The sequence below is a fragment of the Erpetoichthys calabaricus genome, chromosome 9 (assembly GCF_900747795.2).
Source record: "Erpetoichthys calabaricus chromosome 9, fErpCal1.3, whole genome shotgun sequence".
NCBI lineage: Eukaryota > Metazoa > Chordata > Cladistia > Polypteriformes > Polypteridae > Erpetoichthys > Erpetoichthys calabaricus.
In genome coordinates, this window is record NC_041402.2 from 86,878,635 (window position 1) to 86,903,988 (window position 25,354).

The 25,354-nt window shown below is 36.8% G+C and overlaps 1 protein-coding gene across 5 annotated transcripts in view; it reads left to right on the plus strand.

Annotated features, from left to right (window-relative positions):
* gse1b (Gse1 coiled-coil protein b) overlaps window positions 1-25,354 on the plus strand; it is a 745,433-nt gene that overhangs the window by 691,926 nt on the left and 28,153 nt on the right. For all 5 annotated transcript variants that reach the window (XM_051932118.1, XM_028809828.2, XM_051932119.1 and 2 more), the window contains 2 exons: window positions 4,666-4,872; window positions 21,650-21,849. In XM_051932118.1, coding sequence (XP_051788078.1) covers window positions 4,666-4,872; window positions 21,650-21,849 — 407 coding nt within the window. The remainder of the gene's footprint in view (window positions 1-4,665; window positions 4,873-21,649; window positions 21,850-25,354) is intronic.

Genomic DNA, 25,354 nt, shown 5'->3' on the forward strand with positions numbered 1-25,354 from the left:
CAGGCTCCTTCTTCCAGATAATGGTGTTTGCCCCATCATACTCTCCTTCAAGGTGAATCTTGCATTATTTTAAAATTGAGATTTCCAGCATTTACATGGAAAATGAAGCTGTGCTGAGTTTACCACTCAAAAAGCATGATCGTAGGTTTCTTAAGCTTTCCAACACTAACTAAGTGCTTTATTTTAGATTGTTTCAATATTTATTTGCTTTCATAAATGTGTATTTACAGTTTAAATTGTATTGGGAATGTACATTTTGGTTGTCAGAACATGGCTTGATATTTCTATTCTGCCATTTGAGCATGCAAGGCTTTCAGTGATTTCTGGCGTGAGTGTAATTTCTTCTTGATCAGTGGACTAAATCAGGATTGCCGTTTTTTGTTTTAATTGTAAGCTGTAGACTTCTAATTTACAGTGAAATCAAAAATCCCCAACCTTTGCTACCTCTTGAAAATTTTAAGCCCGCAACTTCAGTCTGCAGCGTGAAGCGATTATCGGGAGGTTTTTATGATCAGATTGGCAGGAAAAGACAAATGATAAAAGAGGCTTAATCATGAGACACTAGTTCAAGATGGATGTTTGATATCAGTATAAGAGGAGGAGGTCTCTGATTTTAAACTGTTGTGTTAATGTGTTTTTATAGCTTTCAGGGCTTATATCTGCCAAGAGACTGAGGCCTTTAAGATAAAGAAAATTCAATTTAACACAGAATCTATAAAAGGAAAGCACTGTCTAATATTTTACTCAAGTATTTGGCAAATTGTGTTTTATTTTGTTAGGAGCTGGGAGAAAATACTTTTATTATTGAATTTTATTGATGCAAGATTGCACTTTATGTGCTGTTGTGATCTTGCAGTACTTTACCTATTGGTTACGTGGTCTTCTGTTTGGATTTTGCTTATTCTGCTGGTGTTCATATGATTTTTTATAGGTACTGCAGTTCCTTTCTAGAATTTAAGTTATACTATTAGATTGAACAGTGACACTAAAACCAATGTCACATTACGAAACTTATAGTTATGGGTGATGTCAGATTTTTTGACTGCAGGTGCTGATCAGTTAAATGGCTGAAAATTGCTGCCTATGTCTCATTTGCCAGCTGGGTGACGATCATTCATTGCAGCTGTGCTCAACCCTTTTTGTGACAGCCAATAGCATGATGACTGATGGACCCTGTGCTGTACAAAGGGCTCTCAGCCAAGGCAAGCTCAGCTGTAATCTCTGCCCTTTTTATCTTTTCCCATACTGTTGTGATGTGTAAAACATGAGACATCAGACAGACAAGCTTCTACTCTCTGTATGTGAAGTCCTAAACATCCATGTTCCTTATTGCTTGTCCATTTTTATGCAGTGTACTTCTGGATAAGCTTTCTTTGGTTGTCAATTTGCATGCACGCAGAGCCTGCCCCTATCATTGAAAACAATCAATGAAACTTGTCTGATCTTATCAGAGAGGGTCACCAACCAGTTGGAATGACATTTGGCAAGTGAATTGGCAGGATCAAACCACTAACTGCCTCCGCCTCACTAAGAATGTGTAAATGAAGGCTACAACTGAAAATTGCCAAAAAATGTTGCATATTGTGACATGGTGTTAAATTGACCCAGTAAGGATGGGTATGTGTTCATTGTGACCTCTGCCTTACAGCCCTGACTTTCTCTGCAAAATTTATCAGAGTTAGAAGTGGTGTGAGGGTAGATGGATTATAAATAAAACAATGTCTATAAAAACACCAAAACATATACATTTTTAACATGGCATCCTCCATAGTGGGTGCTGTTGTTTACAGATATAGCAGAGTAAGTTTTTACCAGGTTTAATTAAATAATTGGAGCATGTTAGGTGCCTTCAGCAAGCTAAGAACCACACTGGGAACAAGAGGCTCAGATTCAATGTGCCAACTTGACAGTTTCCGTTCCAAATTCTTAGCCTTTCATCCTAAAGTAGGAACCAACATCATTATATTAGAGTTGGCCACTCTGGGTCAGCTTCCAGATAATATTGAAAGGAAGAATGGGCAGCCCAAAAATGATGATTATGTTTTGTATTATTTTTTTTATCACCTGTGTTTCCCTCTTTCTCAACAATTCTTTTTTTTAAGAGGTGCATTATTGGCACACAAAATAAATAAGGCATACAGTGAAATGCTGCTACAAACTGGGCCAGAAAAGGAAACAAAAAAAAGTGTGCCCTTTATGATGCTAAGAGACCCTTGGCTCATCCTAAATGAGGGTTGCCCTTTGTTGCCTAGGCAGAAGTTCCACTATAGTGTCTCTAATATCCGATAAGAATCATGTTTTCGTTTTGGAGTTTTCAAAGCTGAAACAGAAAAAAAAAAATGAGGCAAAAAAAGAACAGAGCAAAACAAGTTATCGACTGGGCAGATTGCCTGAAGCAAGTGAGAGGCAGCGCTTTGCTCTTAATGTAATAGTCCATTGAATTTTTCTTTAAACTGTTGGATCCTTGTTTATTTATTTATTTATTTGTTGAATGCATTCCTGGAAATAAGGTAAAGATGAGCTTTTCTGCTTCTTCTTCTTAAATAAGCTGATAGTTGATGGTTTTAAGCTTTTGGCACCAGTTTTGCCTTTCCAATTAACTGGATTTTTTATATATGTAATTTAGGTGAAACTGGTTGTGTTTTTTTTTTCTTTTTTTTTTTCTCCCTTGTGTCATTGTAAAAGCCGAGGATGCCAGGGTCAAGTGTCATGATCAGTGCTGTTCCAGGCACACTGAAAAAGAGCCACCCTCTCGCCTGACAGCATGCCTGCGTTATCTAAGAGCGTCGAGGAAACATAGGTTGTTCTGTGGCTGGGGGAGAGGCTGATGGTGTCATGTGACACAGCAGCAGCTGCTAGGCCGAGAATGTGTCTGTTTTCAGTAGGCGAGCTAGTGAAGAGAAAAGAAAGAGATAGCTGGCGAGTGTGGTGTGAGTGTTGCTTTGTTAGATAAGCCCAGAAACAGCCTTTGTGAAGTGGAGGGGTGGTATGGGGGTGGGTTGAGATTAAGGAAAATAAGGTGCTCCCTTAACCCCTCTCCACTTATTAGGATGACAGAATGCCCAAGGATATTCATCAGAGGCAGGTCTTGCCCTTTGTTTGGCAGTAAGCGACACTGAACTTCCTCCATTTTTTAAAATTTTTCTTATGAAATTTGATGTGTACATGGTGTAAGACTCTAAAGTAACATGTTGGCTGAGGGATGTACGGCCATTTGTAGTGATGATGGAGGGGGGCATACAGGTGTAGTATTTTTAAAGGTTTTTTTTGTTTGTTTTCTACGAGATTTCCTGTAGGTAGAAGACCCCACCTCTTTTAGTTCAAAATGAAACTAAATAAACTGAAGCTGAGTTAGTAATGTATATTGAGTTGGATGTGCTATTGCAAATGTTTTGGTTCTTTCTTTATGTTGGTTGTAATTAATTTTGTCTAGCATATGTCATGCTATAGTGGTGCTCCAGCAGTCAAGTATTTATTTAGTAGATGTTTTTACTGGTCACATTCAATCATAATCATTATTGAATTGCTTTAACCAGACTGTTAGCCAACAGTTACTTGACACCTGTAAATTAATTCTTCTAATAAATTGCATTTGTGTGGACCATATAAGTAAAAAAAAAAGTCTAGAAAAACCACAACATTTGTCTCTGAAGGCACAAAATAGTATGAGCTTTGAGGCCAACTGAAACCATTTCATTCACTCCTGGTTGTCAGAAACGGTTTGTTTAAAGTTAAGTGTTTTAAACCCTCTCCAAAAACAGTACACAACTATACCGTTTTCTAGAAAGCTAACTATTTTCAAGATGCTTTTATTATATTAAAATGTTCAGGTAGATTCATTGCATGTTGCCAGCATTGAACCCAAGGTAGGAATCTGCACTGGATGGGATGCCAGCCAATCACAGGACATTTCCATTCCACAGGCAACTAGTTAATCTAAAATAACAGGTCTTTGAAATGTGGGAAGAATCTGCAGTGCCTTAGAAAAAGTCCATGCAATCACAGGGGGAATGTACTAACAGACAACACTCATTTCCTTGGAGCTAGGCTTTGTTAGCATGCTGCAGTCATAATACAAAAAGGGCTTTCTGAGGAGCTAATTTAAAATGAGGTGACCATTAAACAAGGGACAAAAATCAGAATCCAGGTTAACCTCTTCAATGGCCGCTGATAAACAGGTACTTTAAAGGTTATATGTTGGCTTTTGGTTCTGTCAGTTCTCCATTTATCTTGTTTAATTGATTTTTGCCTCAAAATTGTTTACAAACCACAAAATGTTTCCATGGGCAAGAAGCTATGGAATAAGTAATTAAAGATGGGTGGAGTTTCCTTAAGGCAAACAACAGACAGAAATATGTCATGGCTTATTTTTTCATTCAAACTAGACGCCTTCATTCAGTACTTTTAGATATATATGAAATGGGCATAGAAGTAAATTGTTCATTATCATTTTTGAAGTGACTTTGCCTCTTTTAATTCACCTTTAAAATGATGGAACTCTCTCTTTCTTATCAGTTGTCAATTACATTATAAATATATTTAACCATTTTTCCTTTTCTTTTTAAAGAATGACCAGCATGATAACAGGCCTTATCTGTATATTAGAATAGATCTACTGATAAATGATGGGCATTCTATTTATTTTTTATCTCCTTTCTTTTCCAGGCATGAGCCATGAGCCAAAGTCACCTTCGTTAGGAATGATCTCCGCCACAACTCGGACCACAGCCACAGTCAGTCCTCTCACCCCTTCCCCTATTGTGCCCAATGGAAGCCCTGTCACAAACAGCACCTTGTCTGTCCAGTCTGCACACTCCTCCAGTTTTGCGGCTGCACTGCGAAAACTTGCCAAACAAGCCGAAGAGCCAAGAGGTGAGATCCAATTGAGGATTAATTGCTGAAGAAGTTGATTTTTCAATGGTCATTTTAGATGCTTCTGTTCAGCCCACAATTTGTGTAGGTTTCATTCAGGCTTGAACCTCTCAAACCTCAGGGTTTTGGCAGCTGCACACTTTTTGTAAATGCGGAACTCTCTGTCATGTCCTGCAGGCATTTTCAAGTGTATTGTTTGTGGATAACCTGGCAGCTGTTCGTGCCCATGACTTATGAGCCAGCAATTCTCAGTGTATTAGCCAGTGATGGAAGGATTGCAGCTACAAATTTACCAATTCTCATTCAGAGTGGCTTCAGAGCTGGGGCTGACACTTCCATGTGTATGGGTCCTATTAAATGCCACCCCATACTTTGTTCCTTAATTTTAACTTGTTCCTTTGCATTGCAAAAGTTTTGAATATAACACTTCAGGTGAGCATATTCCTTCAGCTCTCATTGTCTTTCCTTTATTCAACTTTTGGGTAAGGTGACCTGATAAAATGTGAGGCAACATTTTAAAAAGAATTTTTTTCATAGGAAGCCCCCATTTTTCAGTTATTGAGGTAGTATATAATTTAGCTCTGCATAATACATGTATGTGTGTTTAATTCAGTTCTTTCTATTACTGTACATAACTTGAGTCATCCAGAATGAAGAACTCTAAATTGGCATTTATGTGTAAAATGAAATTCAAAAAGTATACTCATTCAGGTCTTGGATGTCACCATTTTGTCCTGATACGGCATTATTGATTCCAAATATGTGGTAAGCTGTTTATTTATTTAGCTTATTTATTGAAAAATTGTACTGTCCAAAAAGCTCTATAGTACCCAATGCACTATGGTATTACAAACTGGCCAAAACTAAATCCGAGATATAGAAGTTGTCAGGTTGCTGAATATCATTTGTTTAGAATGAGGCATTCTCTAAGCAATAGGAATGGATGTTGAGATGTGACACTATCATTAGATATTGCATTAAATGCTGTAGCCTTGCATTTACAAGCAGGTTTACAAACAATTAGAGGTTATTCAGTCTATCTAGAGTGCTTGATTACCAGAAATCTAAGTTTATCAGTAGGTTATTGAAGGGCATCAGAATATCTGCTTCAGCGATAAATATTAACATTATTTGTGTAAAAAAGGCGTTTTCTTTCTCTTATGTTTTAATTACGTTTACCTTTTTATCTAAGGCTTGGAGAGCTGTGAAACTTTTGGATCAAATCTTTTCAGAAACTTTACTGCATCACACAATTGTAGGTAATATGTTTGGTTATGTCGGCTCAGAAGTACTGGACCAACAGAAAGAAAGTACCATGGCTTGATTGATAATATACTCTTTGTGTCTGTGTTTTTAAATTGAAGTTTTCCACTGAAAGAATGTAAACTCTCAATACTTTGACTTCTTAGTTGCTTCCAGTAATAGATTTGTTTTAGGAATGCCTTATATGTTGAGAAACATGCAATTGATGAGAAGTGTCAAGGATTCGGTTCATTTTTGGTGTTTAATTTGATTTTGTTTTCCTTATTGACAATGTGATGGAAGTAATCTGAATAACAGTATAATATGGTTTTGCTTTGACATCTATATAGTGATGAATTTAAAGGTTTATTCTTAGTTCCAGTATAGCCTGCCATACTTTTAAAACAAAAAAGGTGAAACTGCCTTCATTCATCTAAGTAATGTTGCATGTGCCAAATTTTACCTAGCTTGTCTTTTTTGTGCAAAGAGCAGAAATCAACCTGTGTTATTTTTTTTCCTCCTCTTTTGTACAGTGAAGCTTCTAAAGCCTATTCATGGAGTCAGGCTGCAGTGAATTGATTTAAATAGTATTTGCATATCAGAAAATGACACCAGTTTGCAGAAATTCAGATGGCTTGCATATTATTTAGAGTCCATCTGCCTGTGCAATTGTGCTCCAGTAGTTGCCAGTGAAGCTTAAGAAAAGGGGGAAGAGGGCGGGGGTGTATGTGTGTTGGTAGGGGGGGCGGTTGGATGATATGAGGGTGAGCACAAATAAATGAGAATGAAAAAGCTTACAAGATGAGCTTCAATGTGGTACCCCCAGGCAACGTACTGTAAAACCAGGGCTCTGGCCCTCCCTTCATAATGTGCTTGACATATTGCACAAGTTTCTGGGGCAATTCCCAAAGCCTTTAGTTGCTACTAACTGTTGTAAATGAACTTTTAAAAAATGTATGTATGCCTCTTGATTTTTCACCCGAGAGAATGGTGTACTCGTAGAAAAATATCAAAAGCAAAAAAAAGGGTTCAGTTCTATGGGGGTGGGGAGGTGGCAGTGCTGAAAAAGGCACTTTTTGATATAAATGCGCAAATGGTTTAGTTTCTCACCTGTGCCTGCACAGCGGCGCTTGTCTTTTTAATTATTCAGTGTGTTCCACTCCCTTCCTACCTGGAGGCAACTAGAGAGCAGTAGACACTTTTTGCACTTCCTATACACCAGCTCTTTTGTTAGGCATTGGCATGTTCTGTGGAATCTTGGGAGGTAAAAAAAAAAAAAAATTACCAGGACTTGGCCAGGGGTGGAATGGGGGGTGGGTTTGTAATTCCGTCCTGTTCATCTGATGCCTGCTGACAGTTCCCAAGCAGCTGTGCTTTGTTGATGAATCAGAACCTCCCTTTGTGTGTATGGTTTTTTTTTTTCTGTTAAATAGTAAGTGTAATTTATCTTTTAATGTGGGAGCTTCTGATTTTTCTTCTGCCAGTAGTTCCAAAATTCTTCTGTTTTTATATATTTCATGCTGAGCTATTATAAGCATCAAGTAATAAAGGGGTGAGAGGGCAAGGGGCTGAGCCAGAAACAGGGTGAAAGGAAGGTCACCAGCCGAGTGTCGCGGTGATGCCCTGAAGACGCCATTTGTGAATGTGGTTGCTGAGGACAGCTCATAATGGGGGGTGAACACAAATTGTTATCAAATAAAAAGGGGCAGCTCTGGAAAACTAAGCCAAGAGGGAAAAGAGATTTTTTTTTGCATTAGGAAGTTTTAGAAATAATGTATTAAAACAAGGAAAATGGGAACTTGTATTTGTACATTCTTGAATACGTTTTCCCGTTTATAATCTTGCAGTATTATAAGGGAAAATGGGTATCTAGAATATCTGAAAAAATAAATTACATAGGGAAAAAAAGTTATGTGATTAAAAAATAAGGTTCTCAAAGCACTCAAATCTGATGGTTGGATGATGATGATGGTTTTGTGGAAGAAAGATTATCATTTTTCTTAATTACATTTTAATTCCTACATTCCCATGAAGAGACTTGAGTGAATAGCAATCCTTTCAGAAAGCAAATGAAGTGAGTGTAGAGAAGATATTAAAAAAGTAGAAAAGAACTTTAATAAAATCAGTTATTTCATTTCAGTAAACCTTATTCAGTCGTCCATGTCAAATCAACCGATTTTCCAGAAATCCATGCACTTTGGTCTCAAAAACGTCTGGGGGAAAAAAATACCAGGTACACCCATGTTATCCAGGAGACACCTTGTAAAATTATTATGATGTAAGTCAGTACTTTCCAAGATACAGCCAATTTTGTGAGTGGAGAAGGGTGTCAAATTTGACACAGCTTTATTTTTTCTTACATAGCTCAAGAACTAAACCACTTGGCAGGCTCAAATTTTGTATACTTGTACTTTTATAGGCATAGTACGTAACCTCAAAATGTTTGGTCCAGATTGCACCACTTGATAAAAGCAGAAATTTAGAAATGGAAAAAAATATTTTGCGTCTTTGGCTTTGCTATGTTTTGGCTTTTAGAAAGCACACTTTTAATTGACACAGCCTGCTGAAAAATTTTTCATGTTTAAATACCAACACAGGGCTTTTCAAAAAGTAATAAACAAACAAGAAACTGCATTAGGGAGTGACCAGCAGACCTCTGAAATGTGAAAAATCATTTGGGTCTAATTTTCAGACCATTTATTGTACTGTAGCAATGTTCAGACATTTTTATAATTATTTTTCCTGTATCCTACATGGTCCCTTCTTTCTCAAAAAACAAGTCTTACTTTTCTTATGTGAATCTTTCATTTTTATTTTCCATTCTAAACATGGGTTAAATTCACCATTTGTCAGTAATGATAATCATCAAGTTCTTCATCACTATCTTGGGTATAGGATTAAGGGAAAAAAACAAACCACCAAGGGCACATTAAGCACAACACATGACCAACAGCTGCTTGATTTATCATTAAATACAACAGTAGTTATAATGAATTGTTAACATCTTGGTATTGCAGCAGCAGGAATGTGACCCATTTAATTTCTGTTTCAATCGAAGTGAAGAGTATATGGCAGCTTTGTCTTTGTGATCAAAATGGTGCTGCCTCCCACTGGTGCACTAAGCAGTGCAATGACACACTATAATGGCAGCTGAAGAATATCGCCTCTAGGTGGCCAATGGAAAGACTGCCAGACAGTTTGGATGCATGAAACACATCAGGATGTCTGATTCCGCTTCACCTTTGTCATGAATCACACCAATCCAACATTTTTCATCATACATGCACCCAACGTAGCATCCAATAGGACACTGGTCTAATGTGAGGGACGCATTTGATCCATCTGGAATGTGATCATGAGAGGGCAAGATCTCAGCTGCTGCTTCAGTGGTGAATATTCAGACAGTCACTTGCCTTCACCAGTCACCTGGCTGACTTTGAGTTTGCCATCCTGTGTAGGAATGTAACAGTGGTATTCTCGAGTACCAGTTACTGTTTTGGCCATAATCACATTCTCTCTTTTCATGAAGCAACATGAGATAGGACATTGTCATTTGATATGAAAAAAGTTTGACATTTTTGATAACTTACTGATTGAAAACTCAGATTACAATTATTGACACATGGCACATTCAGCTTATGTTTAGGATGAAAAATAAACATGAAAACTTTGCAGAAGAAAAGTAAGATGTGTGTTTTAAGAAAGAAGGGACAGTGTAGAATAAAGCAAAATATTTTAAAAATTAACTTCGCATTTCCACATGCCTTTAACATGCCCTGAAAATGAAATTCAAAATGATTTTTTGAGTTTGAGAGGTCTGCTATTCAAACCCTGATAGTTACTTTTCTGTTTATTGCCTTTTCAGAAAGCCTATATGGTTATCTGAATAAGGGAAAAAAATGAAAAGTCTCTGTTGGTTACAAATATGTGTTTCTGAGTCCTAAATATAGCTAAGCCCAAAACTCAAATGGAAATTTTGGCCAGTTTTAAGGGGCTGCTCTGATCAAACAGTGTCATCTAGACCAAATGTTTTAATTTTGTCATATACTATACCAATTAATGTACCAGCATGTACATTAATGTACCCCACCTCTCCCTTCAGTAAACTGGCTGTATCTTGGAAAATATTGATCTTACATCAAAAAATTTTACAGGGTGTCTCCTGACTAACATGAGTACACCTGGTAAGTTTTCTAGAATTTTATTTGAGTCCGAAGTGTGTGGGCCAGTGGTTGATTTGACATGGAATGACAATGTACTATTTACTTGTTCTATTGAGCCTCCTACCACTGATACTCATAAAGTTGTCAAGTGGAAGTTTGATCGACATAATTGTCAATTTAACAATAGCAGACATGCATCACAAGCCATTAACCAGTCTGGATGGTATTTTCTGCTATTTGTTTCAAATGAGCAACCTACTTGTTTGATAGTGTGGTTAGCCCCAGAGCTGCTATGCTTTACATGAACATTCTTCAGTTAATGAATGATCAGGTGTAGCTCAGACTAATACTTGTTAACTGAAAAGTAACAATGTGTAAAAATAGTCAAAAAAGGAGTGCAGTGGGAAGTGAATTTGTGGTTTGAAGAGCTGGAGAGATAGAGACCCGACCAATTCAATGAGGTATTTTATTCATTGGTTAAAGATGAACAACCTTTAAGCTTTCCTTCCCCTAGGGTATTTCATAGTACAAATATCACACCCTTTGTTTTCCTGAGAATTAAATATATTAAGGACCTCTGCCAAATGGTCATGAAAGGTGGTTCACCTTTTTTTTTCACTTTAACTGGAACTGATGATGTGGCTCATAAATAAATATTTAGGTTGGTGTTGGTTGTGAGTTTAGATATTTACTCACATTTTGAGTAATATGACATTGTAAATCACATTTAGATAATCATTTTTAAAGTCAATAATAGCAATTGTTTAAGCAATTCACATAGCATGAACACTTTTTGGAGTGCACAGTTTTGTGTACCATCAATATCATGAAGTCCCTGTCAGGTTTTGGTTCTGTAATTATGGAAAAAAAGTTAATTTTAGCATCAGCAGGATTAATTACAGGTTTTAATCGCCTATATAATATAAGACTTCATGTGACATCCTTTATTGGGAGGCAAAAAAATGTAACATGGTTTCGGTTCTGTCCAAAATTAAATAGGACATATGACTGTGTGACATGGGTGTGTCCCGACAGCAGGTATTTAGTACAAGATGCTGTGACATCATTTCAGCTTTTTCTGAAGTCAGAGAAAGTTAAAATGCTAGTGTTTCTATCCACATACCAGTAAACTGAAGGTGATGGAAGTTTAATGTATATAATGCAGTTTGATTGTGGATTCAGTTTAATTTGATGGTTTTGTTTAGATTTGTGTAACCCAATTGAGTGTTTTATGTGACTTTGTTTTACAACCTTTCTTGCAGAATAGATTGTTGCTTTATTTAAATAAAGTAGAACCTTGCATTTTGCTTAGCTAGACTACTTTGGCCATGGGAATTGTACAAAATGTCACAAATAATTAAGGTGCAGCACCAGCTGTAGTGAATTCATTCATTCTATTATTCATCATCTATGTGGATGTATTTGTTTGCAACGCACATTTTGCAAGACCACTTTTTGGCAACATATGCACCCCTTGGAAACATACTTTTGTTTTAACAGAGTATAGATGGTCTTGAATGTATCCATCCTACTCTCTTGAATAACTGAATAAGGGTGGTTATATTTGTTGAAAAAACTAAGATTCTGCACTGACCAAAGCATAATTTTCTTTCTGTTAAAAAAAAAGGGTGTGTGTGTATATGTGTATATGTGTCTATGAATATGGAGTAGAACTGAATTACTTATCTGCAATTAGTGTAACTTCTTTTGAGTAAACTTATACTTCAATTACAGTTTAACTAAAAATTTAACACTTTTTTTTTTTTTTTTTTTTTTTTTTTAACTTGCTAGATTAAAGAATACACAAAACTATTTATTTAACCACCTTTGGGATTCTTTAGGTGAGGGTGTAGTAAAGTAGTATAAAGAACATTAAAAGAATTGTGGCCAAAGTATAATATATGACTATGTTCACAGTTTTGTCCTGCATTTTAATTTCAGGTACCCTAATAATGGCAGAGAAGTGATATAGTACATACTGACAAAGACTGTTGATTTAATATTTATTGAAGTGAAAAGAAAGTATTTTTTCTTTCATATTCTATCTGAAATTAATTTCGAACAGTACTAAAACCCACTTGATCATACTCCATGTAACCTAAAGGGACAGATCAGCCTCATTATTACAGCATTAAGAGAACACCACACACCACAGGAGAGGTGTATAAGCATACATATAGAAATGCCATCACACTTGCCTTTTTCAACTTCGATATCAACTAGGATAGGTGTTTCACTTCAACCTACTTTTTTATAACTGCTTACAATAATTGACAACGGTAAATGTACAGGTTCTAAAATCTGTATAGGAGATAAAATAAATTCCTTATACATTTTGCAAATAAATGGAAAATCGATTTTAAACTAAATACTCAATGTTTTTTTATGGTATTGTTTATGTGTTTTCATATTTTCAAACAGTAATTGATATTTCATTCTTTGGAGTAGAAACTGCAAAGAAATGTCCTGCTGCACGAGAATTTTAAATAATTGCACTGCACAAAGTTTGCCTGATAAGTGATCACAAACAAGATGGTTTCCACTTTGCTTGAAGACTTTCTTTTGCAATGCAATCATTAATGATGCTTTTCCTCCATTTTACACATAGTTCTGATACCACTAAAACTTTCATCTCGGGACTGTTTTGAAGGTGCCTGCTGAAGTCAGTTTCACAGCAACACTGGCAGAAGTAGTAGTGAAATGTGTGCAGTGCTCAAAAGGCTGCTCCAAGTCAAGTGTGTCTTATTTTGGTGTTCTGTGATAGTGACGTGACGAATGTAAGAGGTGTTTGGCATGTAGTGATAATCTAAAAAACCACACCTGGCTGTCCGCTGTCCATCACCTGTTACAAAAGACAATTTGCTAATTCCATATACTGTACTTGTATGCCAGTACTTCCATCTGTACATTCATGCCCTTGAAGAACATCAACAACAACATTTTAAAGCAAAAGCCTTACTTCTGTCATGTAATCTCTTAATGTCTATTTGATTAAAACCAAAAGATTCAGCATTTTCAATTCATATAGGAAAATTTAATAAATAACTTTCCCTTCTCTATAATATAGTTTCAGATGTAATATTTTAGTAAACTTTAAAGATTATATCTGGAGATTACTTGATATGTTACTAGTCATGTCTCATCTTTTTTGATGTTTACTTGCTTCCATGAACACATTACATTTTTATCCAAAGCAGCTTAACAAAAGAAGTTGCTTTCATGTTTATTCCGTTGGATCGCTGACATGTTGTTTGACTCTGTGGGTGTCCACAGGTAAATCTTTTGTTAGGGAATGAACCTGTAGCCTTTAAGATGACATTTACAATGCTTTACACATACACAAACCTATCCATTTGTTTATTTTTATATAAGCTATCTTATTAACATTTTAGGATGTATTATAAGAGGGGGAAGTTTGGCTTGGCCATTAAGTACATAAACTAATCAAATAATAACTAAAGGCTAATGTGGTCTACATAAACTACTTGAATCTACTGTACCTGATACTTCAGAGAATTCACTCTAACTCCCCACAACACTGAATTAGGATTAGAAACTGGTTGGGCGAACATGTTAAAGTAATACTCTTGTGTCCTTTCAAGGTAAGCACACATACATCCATTCTGTAACCATACAAATCAGAGGTTCAGACTATCTTGGACATGACACCAGTGTATTTCAGGAAACAAATCCTGGCACAAATTCAGAACAGGGTATTTTAGAGACTGTATTTTTTAAATTATCAAAGGAAAGCAGAGTCTTTGAACAAGTACCATGTGAAAATAAGGAGATCACATTCCATGCATAAAATGCCTCAGTTAGGAAAGAAGTTGGAGTCCAAATTCTTCACTGAAGCACTTCTGCCAGCTGCATCATCAATCTCTTTTATATATTAATAAATTATTATTTTGTTTCTCTTATCTGCAAGAGCAGGAAGTTTACACGTATATGTTTTTCATTTTTTGTTTGATTTAATAGTACATTCAAGCTGAAATAATTGTCCGAACATGCATATGATCAGGTATTCTCAACTTGTTTATTTTTGCCTGTTTTTGTTAATTTTGTAAAATACAGGTCTGTGCACCATATAATGAAATCTTCATAAAGTGTAAATGCACTGTTTATAAACCCTGATTATGTATTTATTTATTTATTTTTAATATTCTTATATCCATCTGTAGCCACTCTCCATTTGGTAAGCTATTCAAACATTTTGGTAAATTCACATTTCTTTGTGTTTATCTGATTACCCCCCAGCTCCACCCAGGATACAAATCAATGGATTTTAGCACACTGCTTTTTATCTGTGTAAATATAAGCTGTTTTTAAAGGGTTAAAAGTTACAGCTGGGCTTTTCAAAGCCCAGTGGCCTGAAGTACAGGGCGGTGCTGCATACCGGCCTAGTAGGGTCAAGGCATGCTGTGACCTCGTCTGGCTGCAGGAGACGACTTTGCATTGTTGTAGACAGAGGGGTCAGTTTCCCTGCTGTGACTGTCATAGCTTACTGTGAAGTGGAAAGGGGGCAGGGTGGGGGGTGTTGAGGTTTATAATAGAAATTTGAAGTATGTCTCATTATATGTACACTTATTTACAAATGAGTCCGAGGCAGGGGGGCAAAGTGTTTCCACCTGAAGTTTGCCTCCCTTAGTGAAAAGGTTTTGACGTAATTCTTACCTGTAAATGTGCAAACATTGTGGGAATAGTTATGGTAATTGCACCTTTATCATTGGTGGCTTAAGATTAAAGTTGGGAGGTCATAAAAGAAATACACCACAACAATGGGGGTCTGGTAATTGCATTTTTTTTTTTTTTAGTATTTTTGCTAGTTAGATTCTTTCCTGGCATAGTGGTTGCGGAGCCTGACAACAAAGGACTAGATATGGTGTCATTAGTCCTGTCCTTTTCTATTCTCTCTCTCCATTCCAGATTGGTTTCATTGACTAACTGGCCTCCACGTAAGGAGAGTTAATTACACACATCACATTTTGCAGCTCATACCCCACCCCCTTCCCCATTCTCAGCATCTCCCACTCTGCTGAACCACACACTGAGAATTAGAGTTGGGCCACAGAGCTGAAGCTTTGTTAATTGCTTCTTCGGTCCTGAGCGAGTATTGATTGGAGAGCTATCAGGGGGAAAATAATGGCTTTCTTACTCGGAGGGGATTACACTGCTAATTGCTGTTGGCTTTGCGCTGACAAGATATGCTTCCACAGATTTCAAATGCTATCACTCTAGTGCTTGTTTCTTAATGCCTCCTTCCCTTTTAACAATCACATTTTATCATCCTCTACAAAGTTTTCTTCTCATAGGGATAAGTGAGGTAGGAGAGCAAAAGGAATTCTCAATTTTTTTATTGTGCTTTCTTGCTCTTGTGTCTCAAACAGTGTCCTTGAAATTGGTGCATTTACCCAAACAACGCAACAAAATACAAAGCATTCACTGGCCACTTTGAAATGTCATAAAGGACAAGCACCAGATGTAATGGAAATTGACTTTTTGAGTGATGTGCTATTGGTCTTTAAGGAAATCGGTTTGAGTACTCTTTTAATTTTCTTTTTATCCTAGTTTCCAAATAGAAGTACTCCCTTGAGTTAATTTTGAATTGTGTAAGGATGTTATTATGGTACACTGTATTACAGCAGTCTGTTCGCTCTTCATTGTGTTGCGTTATTTTGAGCACATGCATCATTTAAATATATTATAGCTCCTTTTTCAGTGAGCATTCTCACAAAATGTTTTACAGACCTTGTCCTATTTAAACATTTGACCTAAAAATGCATTTAAAGTCATTATATAAAGTAGAGGGAAGGGAAGAACATGAAGCATCATAATTTGTATATTGGACTGAACTAGATAGTGTCTTGAGGTGAAAGACTGGAAGAACCCTGTGCTTTATGATGAACACAGCAAATATATAAAAGGAAGACAATAAAGAGTAGTGACGTGGTGGCACAGCAGTTAGTGTTGCTGTGTCACAGCTCCAGATTGTTGAGATTGCACTACTATTCATTGTCTGTGGAGTTGGCTCATTCTCCCAGCGTCTGTTTGGATTGTTCTGTAGATATACCTATTTTCCTGTGACATTTCAAAAGAAAAATTCATGCCTCTTGATTGGCCCACATATGAATGAAAATTAAGTTGTTCATACCTTTTTCTCTGTAATGGATCTGCACCGTATCCACTGTTAGTTCCTGAGTAGCATCCAACTCTGTCAGCAATAGGCCGTGACACTCTCACAATAGTATTTGTAGACGGGAGTGGGAAAAACATTCTTGAGAACCTTTTCCCAATATCATGCTTGCATTTAAATTTGTACATTGAAAACTGGGGAAACTGGTTCTTGGTCTTCTTGTCAGTGGGTAACTGCGGGATGACCTCCAATTTGTAACCACCCACCACGGTGATATCAGCAGTCTGACTAAGCCTGGAGAGACTCAAGGCAAGTGATATTCTTCTTTTAAGATGTATGGAGAGTTAGAGTTAGTTAAACATGATAGATAAAGAGAGCCAACTGTGCCATGGTTTAATTTGAATCTGAAATAGGAGATGGCACTGGGAAAAGCATAGATGAAGTAGAGGCAGGCAGTCACACAATGAAAGCATGCTCTGATTCAAAGGGACAATGACAAATTATTGTTGCTGAAACAAATGGTCAGCTAAGATAGAAAGCAAGATAATGCAAAAACATTCAAAAATTCTGAGAGCTTAACTGTTAAAGAATGTCATATCTAAGCAACACCAAATTAAACACTATTTGCTTAAATAAATAGTTGCTAATAACAAACTACATTGCTTTACTTAAAGAGATTAAGAGTATGAGAAAGCAGTACAAGGCATTAAAACTTGGTCTTACAGATGAAATGTGGCTTGGAAATTAATCTCTGCAAGCAAGTGCCTTGGTGTAAGTGGAAAGCAGCACAAGTGATGGCAGCAAGCAGTTGTGATGGTGACAGTGGGTGCAAGGTTGATTGTTGACAGCATGTAATCGCAGCTGCTCTGGGGAGTGAGGGTAGTCAGCTTTGTGGAGTGTTGAATGTAAAATCCTGTGTGTGTGTTTTTTTTTTCAGTGCTGTAATCTACAAACTAAAATGTACAAGCAATAAAATGTATAGATTCAAATATTAAAGGTGTCATTTATCTATGCCAAATTCAAAAGCGGGAGGTCACTACATGACAAATTGCAAGCTTCCCCGCATCCCCAGGCCATTGCTTAAATGAAATGCTACTGTCAAAAACACTCATGTGAACTACATATTAGAAATCCCTATCTATGGACTAATTTAACCAGGCCTGCCCCAAGTACAACATGAATCTGGGGAGTTTGGCTTATTTTCAGGCTGGGCCATACCAGGAAGGTAAGGAGCATGACTGATTTTGGCACACACACACACACACACACACACAGAGCTCAGCTTAGCATGATAATTGAGAAAGGCTTTGAAAAATCTAATGATAATGTCAGCTTTAGTGGATACTTGTTGTTTGTCTTATCTGGAGTTCTGTATATGTGAGTACTGCACTGGATTTGACAAAGTGATTGAAAGCAGCAGCCCCTCAGTCAAAAATGGCAAAAGTCTCTTAAAAGTTTCTTAAGTGAACCAGTCACCTCTTCTAGTGTCATCTCCTCTCCCACTCAAGTAGCTCAGGGTCACCAAGCTGATTGTTCACATATAATTTGAAGAGATGACAAATGCTGGCAGATCAAATGTCGTTTTTACAGTGAAGTCAGCCCTTTCTCCTAGCACACTCATTTCTAATGAACAGTCCCACTGTTCCCGAAATATATTTTAAACCATTAAAAAATGATTTTCTTGAAATAGGCCACACTACACTTTTCCTTAGGTCATTGGTTTTAATGTATTGACGTAACAGAGGTCTGTTTAGTTTTTATCCCATGAGACTACAAGTGCTCTGTTTTGATAGTTAAGTGTTTGATGAAGACTTAATCCTACCAGAGGCGTGTGAGACTTTCATTTCTCAGAACTGTCCATGCAAAGAAATTTTTGTGTCAGACTATGTAATAAGTATTCACAGGATGTAAACAGTAAGTTATGAAAGTTTTAAACAGTTTTTAAAGTATATCTAGTATTGTCGATGGCTCGTTTCTTGTATAGAATCCCAACATCTGTATTGGAAAAATATGAGGCATAATAGGTTGTTAGTTTTAACATGGGTTCTTGCCTTGCACACTTTGCCATTAGGCTAAGGTCTATCTCCACATATTTGTCCACAAATTAATCTCTTGAGTAAAATGAACGATGTGCTTTAAAGTAAATAAAATCAGAAGATACACTATGTTTGTAATAAGAATCCACCCGTCTAATATTGGATTTGCTGCTTATTTGACAGTCATTTATACAGTACATTAAAAAAATAACTCACTATATTTTAAAATTTCTTTTTTAGTGCTAATCTGCACGATTATTTTACTGTATTGACAGTTTAGAGTGATTCCAATAAGGTAACATTAATTTTCTCAAAAGGCCAAATAAAGTTAAAATTGTAGCATTCAAGCCTTTCCATCAGTATTACTGGCAGCATTCATTGTGGGGTTGATGGGCGGTGAAGCCTGGTCCGACAACACCAGCCTTGGATGGCATGCTGGTTTATCACGCATCAAAGTCATACCAGCATCAGTTTACAGCCAGTAATTAACATGTGTAATGTGAACAGGAGAACATGCCCTGGCCATTTGTTTACAATGGTCTTTTCATTAAAGTGAGATATATATATATATAATTTTTTTATTTATTTTTTTTGGTTGTAGTGTTTTTGTTCTGCTGCCCGGTCATTCAGTGTCCACTGATAATGATTAGGGACACTTATGCACCCTTATGCTTTTTTCTGTTCTTTAATTAAGAGCAGTGGTCATTTGATCAGGTGATGAATCTGGAGGTTAGCCTGCACTAGATGTTTTCACAAGCATTAAAAACCTGACATCTGCCTTGGTTCATAGGATGCCAGCAAGTTGAAGGCCCACTTTGGTTACTTTTGTAATTGTTTTCCTCAAGAAGCACCAGCCATTAGTACTTGAGTGAAGTTATGGTAATATGATGGCATCAAGAGTGTGCAGCTTTGGAACATAATCAAGACCAGATTCATTAGGAGTATGTGATTTCCTACTGGCCAACTACAAAGGGGAGTTTAGTCTTTGTTGTTGCATGGGGTTGGATACCTACTGTATGTGGATGCTTTTATACACCTTTCTCTTTTTTAAGACCAGCTTTTGACATTCTTTCCAGCATTGCAGAAAAGTCACCCAGATATTGGGAGCACTAGAGCTGAACAAAAAGCCTGAGTGGTTTGTGAGAATGCCCAAGTATGAGTTCCAAAGTGCAGAAGACAGAACTGCATGAAGTGGCACCATCAAGTGGGTATTGGTAATGAATGCTTCGTCAGTTGTTCTTCATGTTAGATGACTTGGCATAAACAAGGAAGGTGGACTATTGTGAGAAGTACGTGGGCAGTTTCCCTTCTTAGTTAGCTGGTGCACCTAGCACAAAGAGCTTAGTATTACTGTTTAGTTGTGTTACACTTCTGTAGATTTTCAACTTGTCTAAATGGTACATGAAGAAACAAACATTTCCTCAATCACTGATTTCTGGTACCTGATGAATCCAAATAAAGCTCAGGGAGAGAGGGGAACCTGATGTGTTTAGGTTTAAGAATATTCTTGATCATGAGATATTCTTTGAGAAGATTTATTCAGAATCTCTGGAAACCAGTGATTAAAGTCAAGGGATTCTATGTACCTAGTAGACAGTGTTGAGGTGTCTTATGACCATGAACTGGATAAAGCACATTTGTTGGGTGAATAGATGGATGATATTGAGGTGACTGTATAATTAAAAAGTGCACAACAGAGTGAAAATGAATTTCAGGAGAGTTTAAAAAAAAAAAAAGCAAATAATAGCACAAGCAGAAAGAAAATACATAAATTCCAAGACAATGTCTCATTTGTCTCTTTTTTTATGTAGTTAAATTTACATTTTGGTCAATGCCAGACACATATTTTGCCTGTGTGTTGTCGGTTTTAATGTATCCATCTTATTTTTGCTGCATAAAATTTAAAGTAACACACTTTATTATTATACAAATAAGCCCAGGAGCCGTTGAAAATTGGAGGAAGCTTACTTAGCTTATAAAAACTGTTCAGCTTCCAGTCTTTTATGTAATGTTTTGTGGACTGTAATAATTATTTTAAGATCGCATAGTTCTCAGATTTTAAGAGGGCCTGACAAGTTTACTGCAGCTAATATTAGGCTGTTGTGTTGCATGGACTAACGGTGCAAGGAAGTGACATTTATTTAGCCAGTGCACTTGGGTCTCATCTGTCTTCCATTCCTAACGATGACAGAATTTGTAATGGTGGGTGAAACAGCTGGTTTACAGGCTGGTAAAAAGCAGGCAAAGTGGAGAGCAGCCCTAGTTGCATTGTAGCTGAACTGACAAGTCTTTTGGATTGAGCCATGGCTTTGCATTTGGAGCTAGACTCTGACCGGCTGTTAACCTTTTCTCTCCTCTGCAGGATTCCTATTGCAAATAATGAGGCAGCTTTCAGTGTCTCTGAGCAATTTTCTATCGATCTCTTACTGTGAAGAATGGACATGTTTAGTGGTTGTTTCACTGTTCAGAGGTGTATTTGCACTGTTATTGAAATTGACTATTGCTTAGAGAATTCTATGCCTTCTGTACAGACCTCATTTAAACTTGTCATTTGTAGTCATCTTAAATATCATCCACATTTGCAAAATATTAAAAACAAAAATAATAAGCATCTTCATTTTAACAATTTATACCAGTGGATCCTGGCATGTGCATAATAATTGTGAATTAATAATAATTTCCCATTGGGATTAATAAAGTATCTATCTATCTATCTATCTATCTATCTATCTATCTATCTATCTATCTATCTATCTAATACCTAATACTTATGGGATGAGTATTGCCTCAGATAATTGATAGGTAAAAGTTTGATTTTGTAAGGACAATAGGAGTCTCTTTGTATTTTACTGCATAGTTTAATTTTGAATTGATAACTTCATACTGTTATATTCAGAAAACAGAAAGAAACACATTTTGAAATGATTTAGGATGTAAAACTGTAGTTGGGAATTGGCGAAAGGCTAGTGAAGTGGAATAAATTGTTGTAGAATTGTTCATTAAATTAGCTGTAACTGTGACATATCATTATACATGTCTTCAGTGATTTTTTTTCCCACCATGACAATAATATTAGGCTTCTTTGTGTGCTCTGTGTGTTTAAATGAATTCTTTATAATCTATCACTTGCATTTGATGACTAACCCCTTTATACCAAAATGTGTTTCAATTTATGAATGTATTTGTTTAACTCTTTTCTTTAGGATCATCAATCAGCAGTGAGTCTTCACCAGTGTCCTCTCCAGCCACAAATCACAGTTCTCCAGCCAGCACACCCAAGAGAGGTCCCATGGGTCCAATAATCGTGCCGCCTGGGAGCCACAGTGTGCCAAGCACCCCTCCTGTTGTTACCATCGCACCTACCAAAACCGTTAATGGGCTCTGGAGGAGTGAGGGCCGACAGGTGAGCTCCTTTTTCTATTCTCTGAAGTAGGGGACTGAAACATGACAGATGCATTAATTGACCTTTGACTTGCAGTATGCTTTCAAAATGTGCAGGAAAGCATGAACAACCAATTTGTAGTGCTTGGGCAAGCTGCAACATGTGAGTATAGGATCCTGCTATTAAGAAAGCCAGTAGACATAATCCACAGTTGAATGCTATGCACGTCAGTCTTCAAGAGTCAGTCAGTTTTAAGCTTTAAAAAGGGCACTGGGCAGAGTATAACCTCACCTATACATTGTCAAGTTTTGCTGAGGTATATACAGTGTGTGTGTGTGTTTGTGTGTATGTACGTACAGTATGTATGTGTGTAAGCATATATACACTCACACACATTTGCTCATTAATTCAAGAGCCTGCTCATACAAACAGCCAATCATAAAACTGCATCTCTATATAACATTCAGACATGGTCAACAGGTTTGACCAAATATTAAAATGGGCTGATGTATGACCAAAATTACTTTGATAATTGTGTAATGCAAGTATCTCAGAAACGGCTACCTTTCGGGGTTTATTCCACACACAATATTTTCTAGAGTTTACAGAAAGTGTTGCATTAAGTGAGTGACAGTAGTTTGAGTGAAAATGCTTTGTTAATGAGAGAATTCATGGGAACATGACTAAACTCATTCAAGCTAACATAAAGACCACAAATACTCAGTTGGTTATAAATGGCGTACAAAAGTCTTTCCTGAATGCAAAAAAAAAAAAAATGCCAGTCAATAAAGAGGCCAGTAAAGGACCATGCCAGGCTTATCTTCTGTCATCCAGAAACAGAAAGACAGGGCTATAATGGACATATGAAAATGGATTATTAAAGATCTGATGAATCTCATGTTCACTTGCAACACGTGAATGGTTGGGTTAGAAGTGTCAGAAAACTTCATACATCACTGGATCCATCCTACTTTGTGTCAGTCGTAGGTGGTGGTGTTGAAAAATGTTTTCTTAATACCAACCTAGTATTATTTTATTGCTACAACAAACCTAAGCATTGTTACTTACCTTGTGCATCCATTTATAGCCAGTCTGCCCTTTAATAAATATGTACTTCCTGTAGCATACTCTATGTCACAAAATATACACCATCTCCATATGGGTCCACAACAGTGGCCTTTGTTTAATGCAGTGGCATAATTCCCTTCCAACACATCATCTTAGAAATAAGATGGATGGGTACCTGCTACTAGGTAGCTGTACCTAATAAAGTTGTTACTGAGTGTTTATAATCCTTTTTTTGAGCAATGTTCTTAACTTTTGTGTTTTTAATAAACTTTTTTCAAAAAGTCTGCTTCTGTCTGTCTCTCTCTCTCTGTAATTAAATGTTACATTTTGTCATGTTCATCTAATTGGATGAAACATTGAAATGAATTTGCCTTTCAAATGATCCGGGACAGCTCTCTAATGTGATCTGTTTATTTTAAATTGAGTTAAGTGCATATACTGCATGCAGCACCTCTTAAAAAAGAGATTTTCCTAATTGTCAGGTTGTCTCATTTACAATCAAATGACTCTACATACTGTACTTTGCTTGATAATTTTGTAATCTGTTCAGTCTTTTGTGCTCAATGAAAATGATGATGTGTGTTCAAGACCTTGTCAAGATTTGCTTGATGTCATTATTTAAAAGTGTTTGACAACTGTTTGCAAGGGCTGCTGTTTAACCATCAAGGCTAAAGACCTACCTTTGCACTTTTATACAGCGCTTTCTTCTGACTTGAAGTCTCTGAAGTGAAACTGCCATGCTTTAACTGCCTATAGCTCCTCTAGTGTTAAGTGATAACTCTATTCCCATAGTTAATTGTTCTCTAGTCTTATTATCTAGTGTTTATCAAGCTAGCCCCAGTGTCTGTCTTGTCTAGTCTACTATTACAGCCTTTAAATTGTATTTATTCTGTAAGGCTCATTGCAATGGTGAGTATTGTTCATTGCCTGTAGAAAATAGCTTGACTGCACACTGTGTGTGTGTGTGTGTGTGTGTGTGTGTGTGTGTGTATGCGTTCCTATATATCCTGGGATGGACCAGCACTTATGCCTTATTTGGGAGTTTTTGAGTTGTCTTTATGTTCTAATGTATGCTAGTAATTATCAAAAATAATTCAAGAACTCCAAAAGCTTTTCATCACTATAATTTATCTTTGTATGGCATTGAGCTAGCAGTGAAATGCCTCGAGATGGTGGGCGGGCTTGCTCTGCTTTTATACACTGGTTAGGTTAGAGATGAAGGGCTCTGACAGTTTTCCCTTGGTATTGTCTGTCTTCAGCGTTCACTGACCTTTCACCCACCAGCTGCCCCATCCTATTACCTAGGGGGTGGGGTGCACTGGGGAGCAAAGACTTGTCATTTTCCCTTATGGAAGAATAGGTTAATACAGGGTCAGGCTGGCTAGAAATAAAACAAAACCACAAATAATAGCCAACAGATGTTGCAACTCCCATCAAAATCCCCGACTGCCTTTGATTAATTACTTAAGACAGTTCCTCTAAAAAGATTATAAAGTGCCACTGTCTGCTCAGAATGATTATCTCATCCTGCTTAGTCATTAAGTTCCAATCTTTTTAAAACCTTATATGAACATACAGCCTGAGCTGATTGTACTCTTGCATTGATGAAGTGGATCTGGCGCGAGGTAAAATCCAAGGACCGTCTTTGTTGTGTTTGTGTGTTGCACATGCCGATTGTCATAATGTATATTGGGATAGGATGCAGAAAATACAACTTCAACTATGGACAGTGTTCCTAATATGATCAAAAACAGCTTTTACAGAAGGGTATCCTCAAAAAGCATTCATTAGGAGTAGCAGAAGTATGATCAAGTGTACAGGATGCAGTGACAGTATTGCCAACCATTCTGACCAATATGCAACACATCACCTCTTATGTATTAAAATACACAATTTCATTTTATTCAATAGAAAACAAAAAATGGCTTACATGATCCACTACTTACGAGCAACAAAGTATAATTTTACATAAGGAAATCAAGTAATGCTTTAATAAAATATGGAAAATAGGTGATATGATAACAGGTAGAATCATTTGGAACAGTAGATCAGAAAAAGACTAATCCAAATTTGGGGGAGTAAAATCCAAGCAGATATTTCATTTTTCCTGTACCAGTCTGTAAGGTTCAAATATTTTCCGCTTGCTATGTTGTGCCTTTTTTCCTATTCAAAACATTGTGTAATAATGTGACTATGACCCACAGGTACTCCTGATAAGGCAGCTTTGACATTCAGCATCGCCATCTGGGAGTTTACAGCAAAATGACAAGAGGCCCCCTGCTGTATAGATGGTTTCTAACCTTTACTGCATTCACATTGCTTAATTTGACTTCTGTTTTTCTGCATTTCTGCTTTTAGTCTAGGGATACATAATTAACACATAACTAAAATTGTACAGTGTAGTTTCAGTTTGCTTTCTTAGCGGCTAGCCTCCATGTATAAGTAATGCAGTTAACAA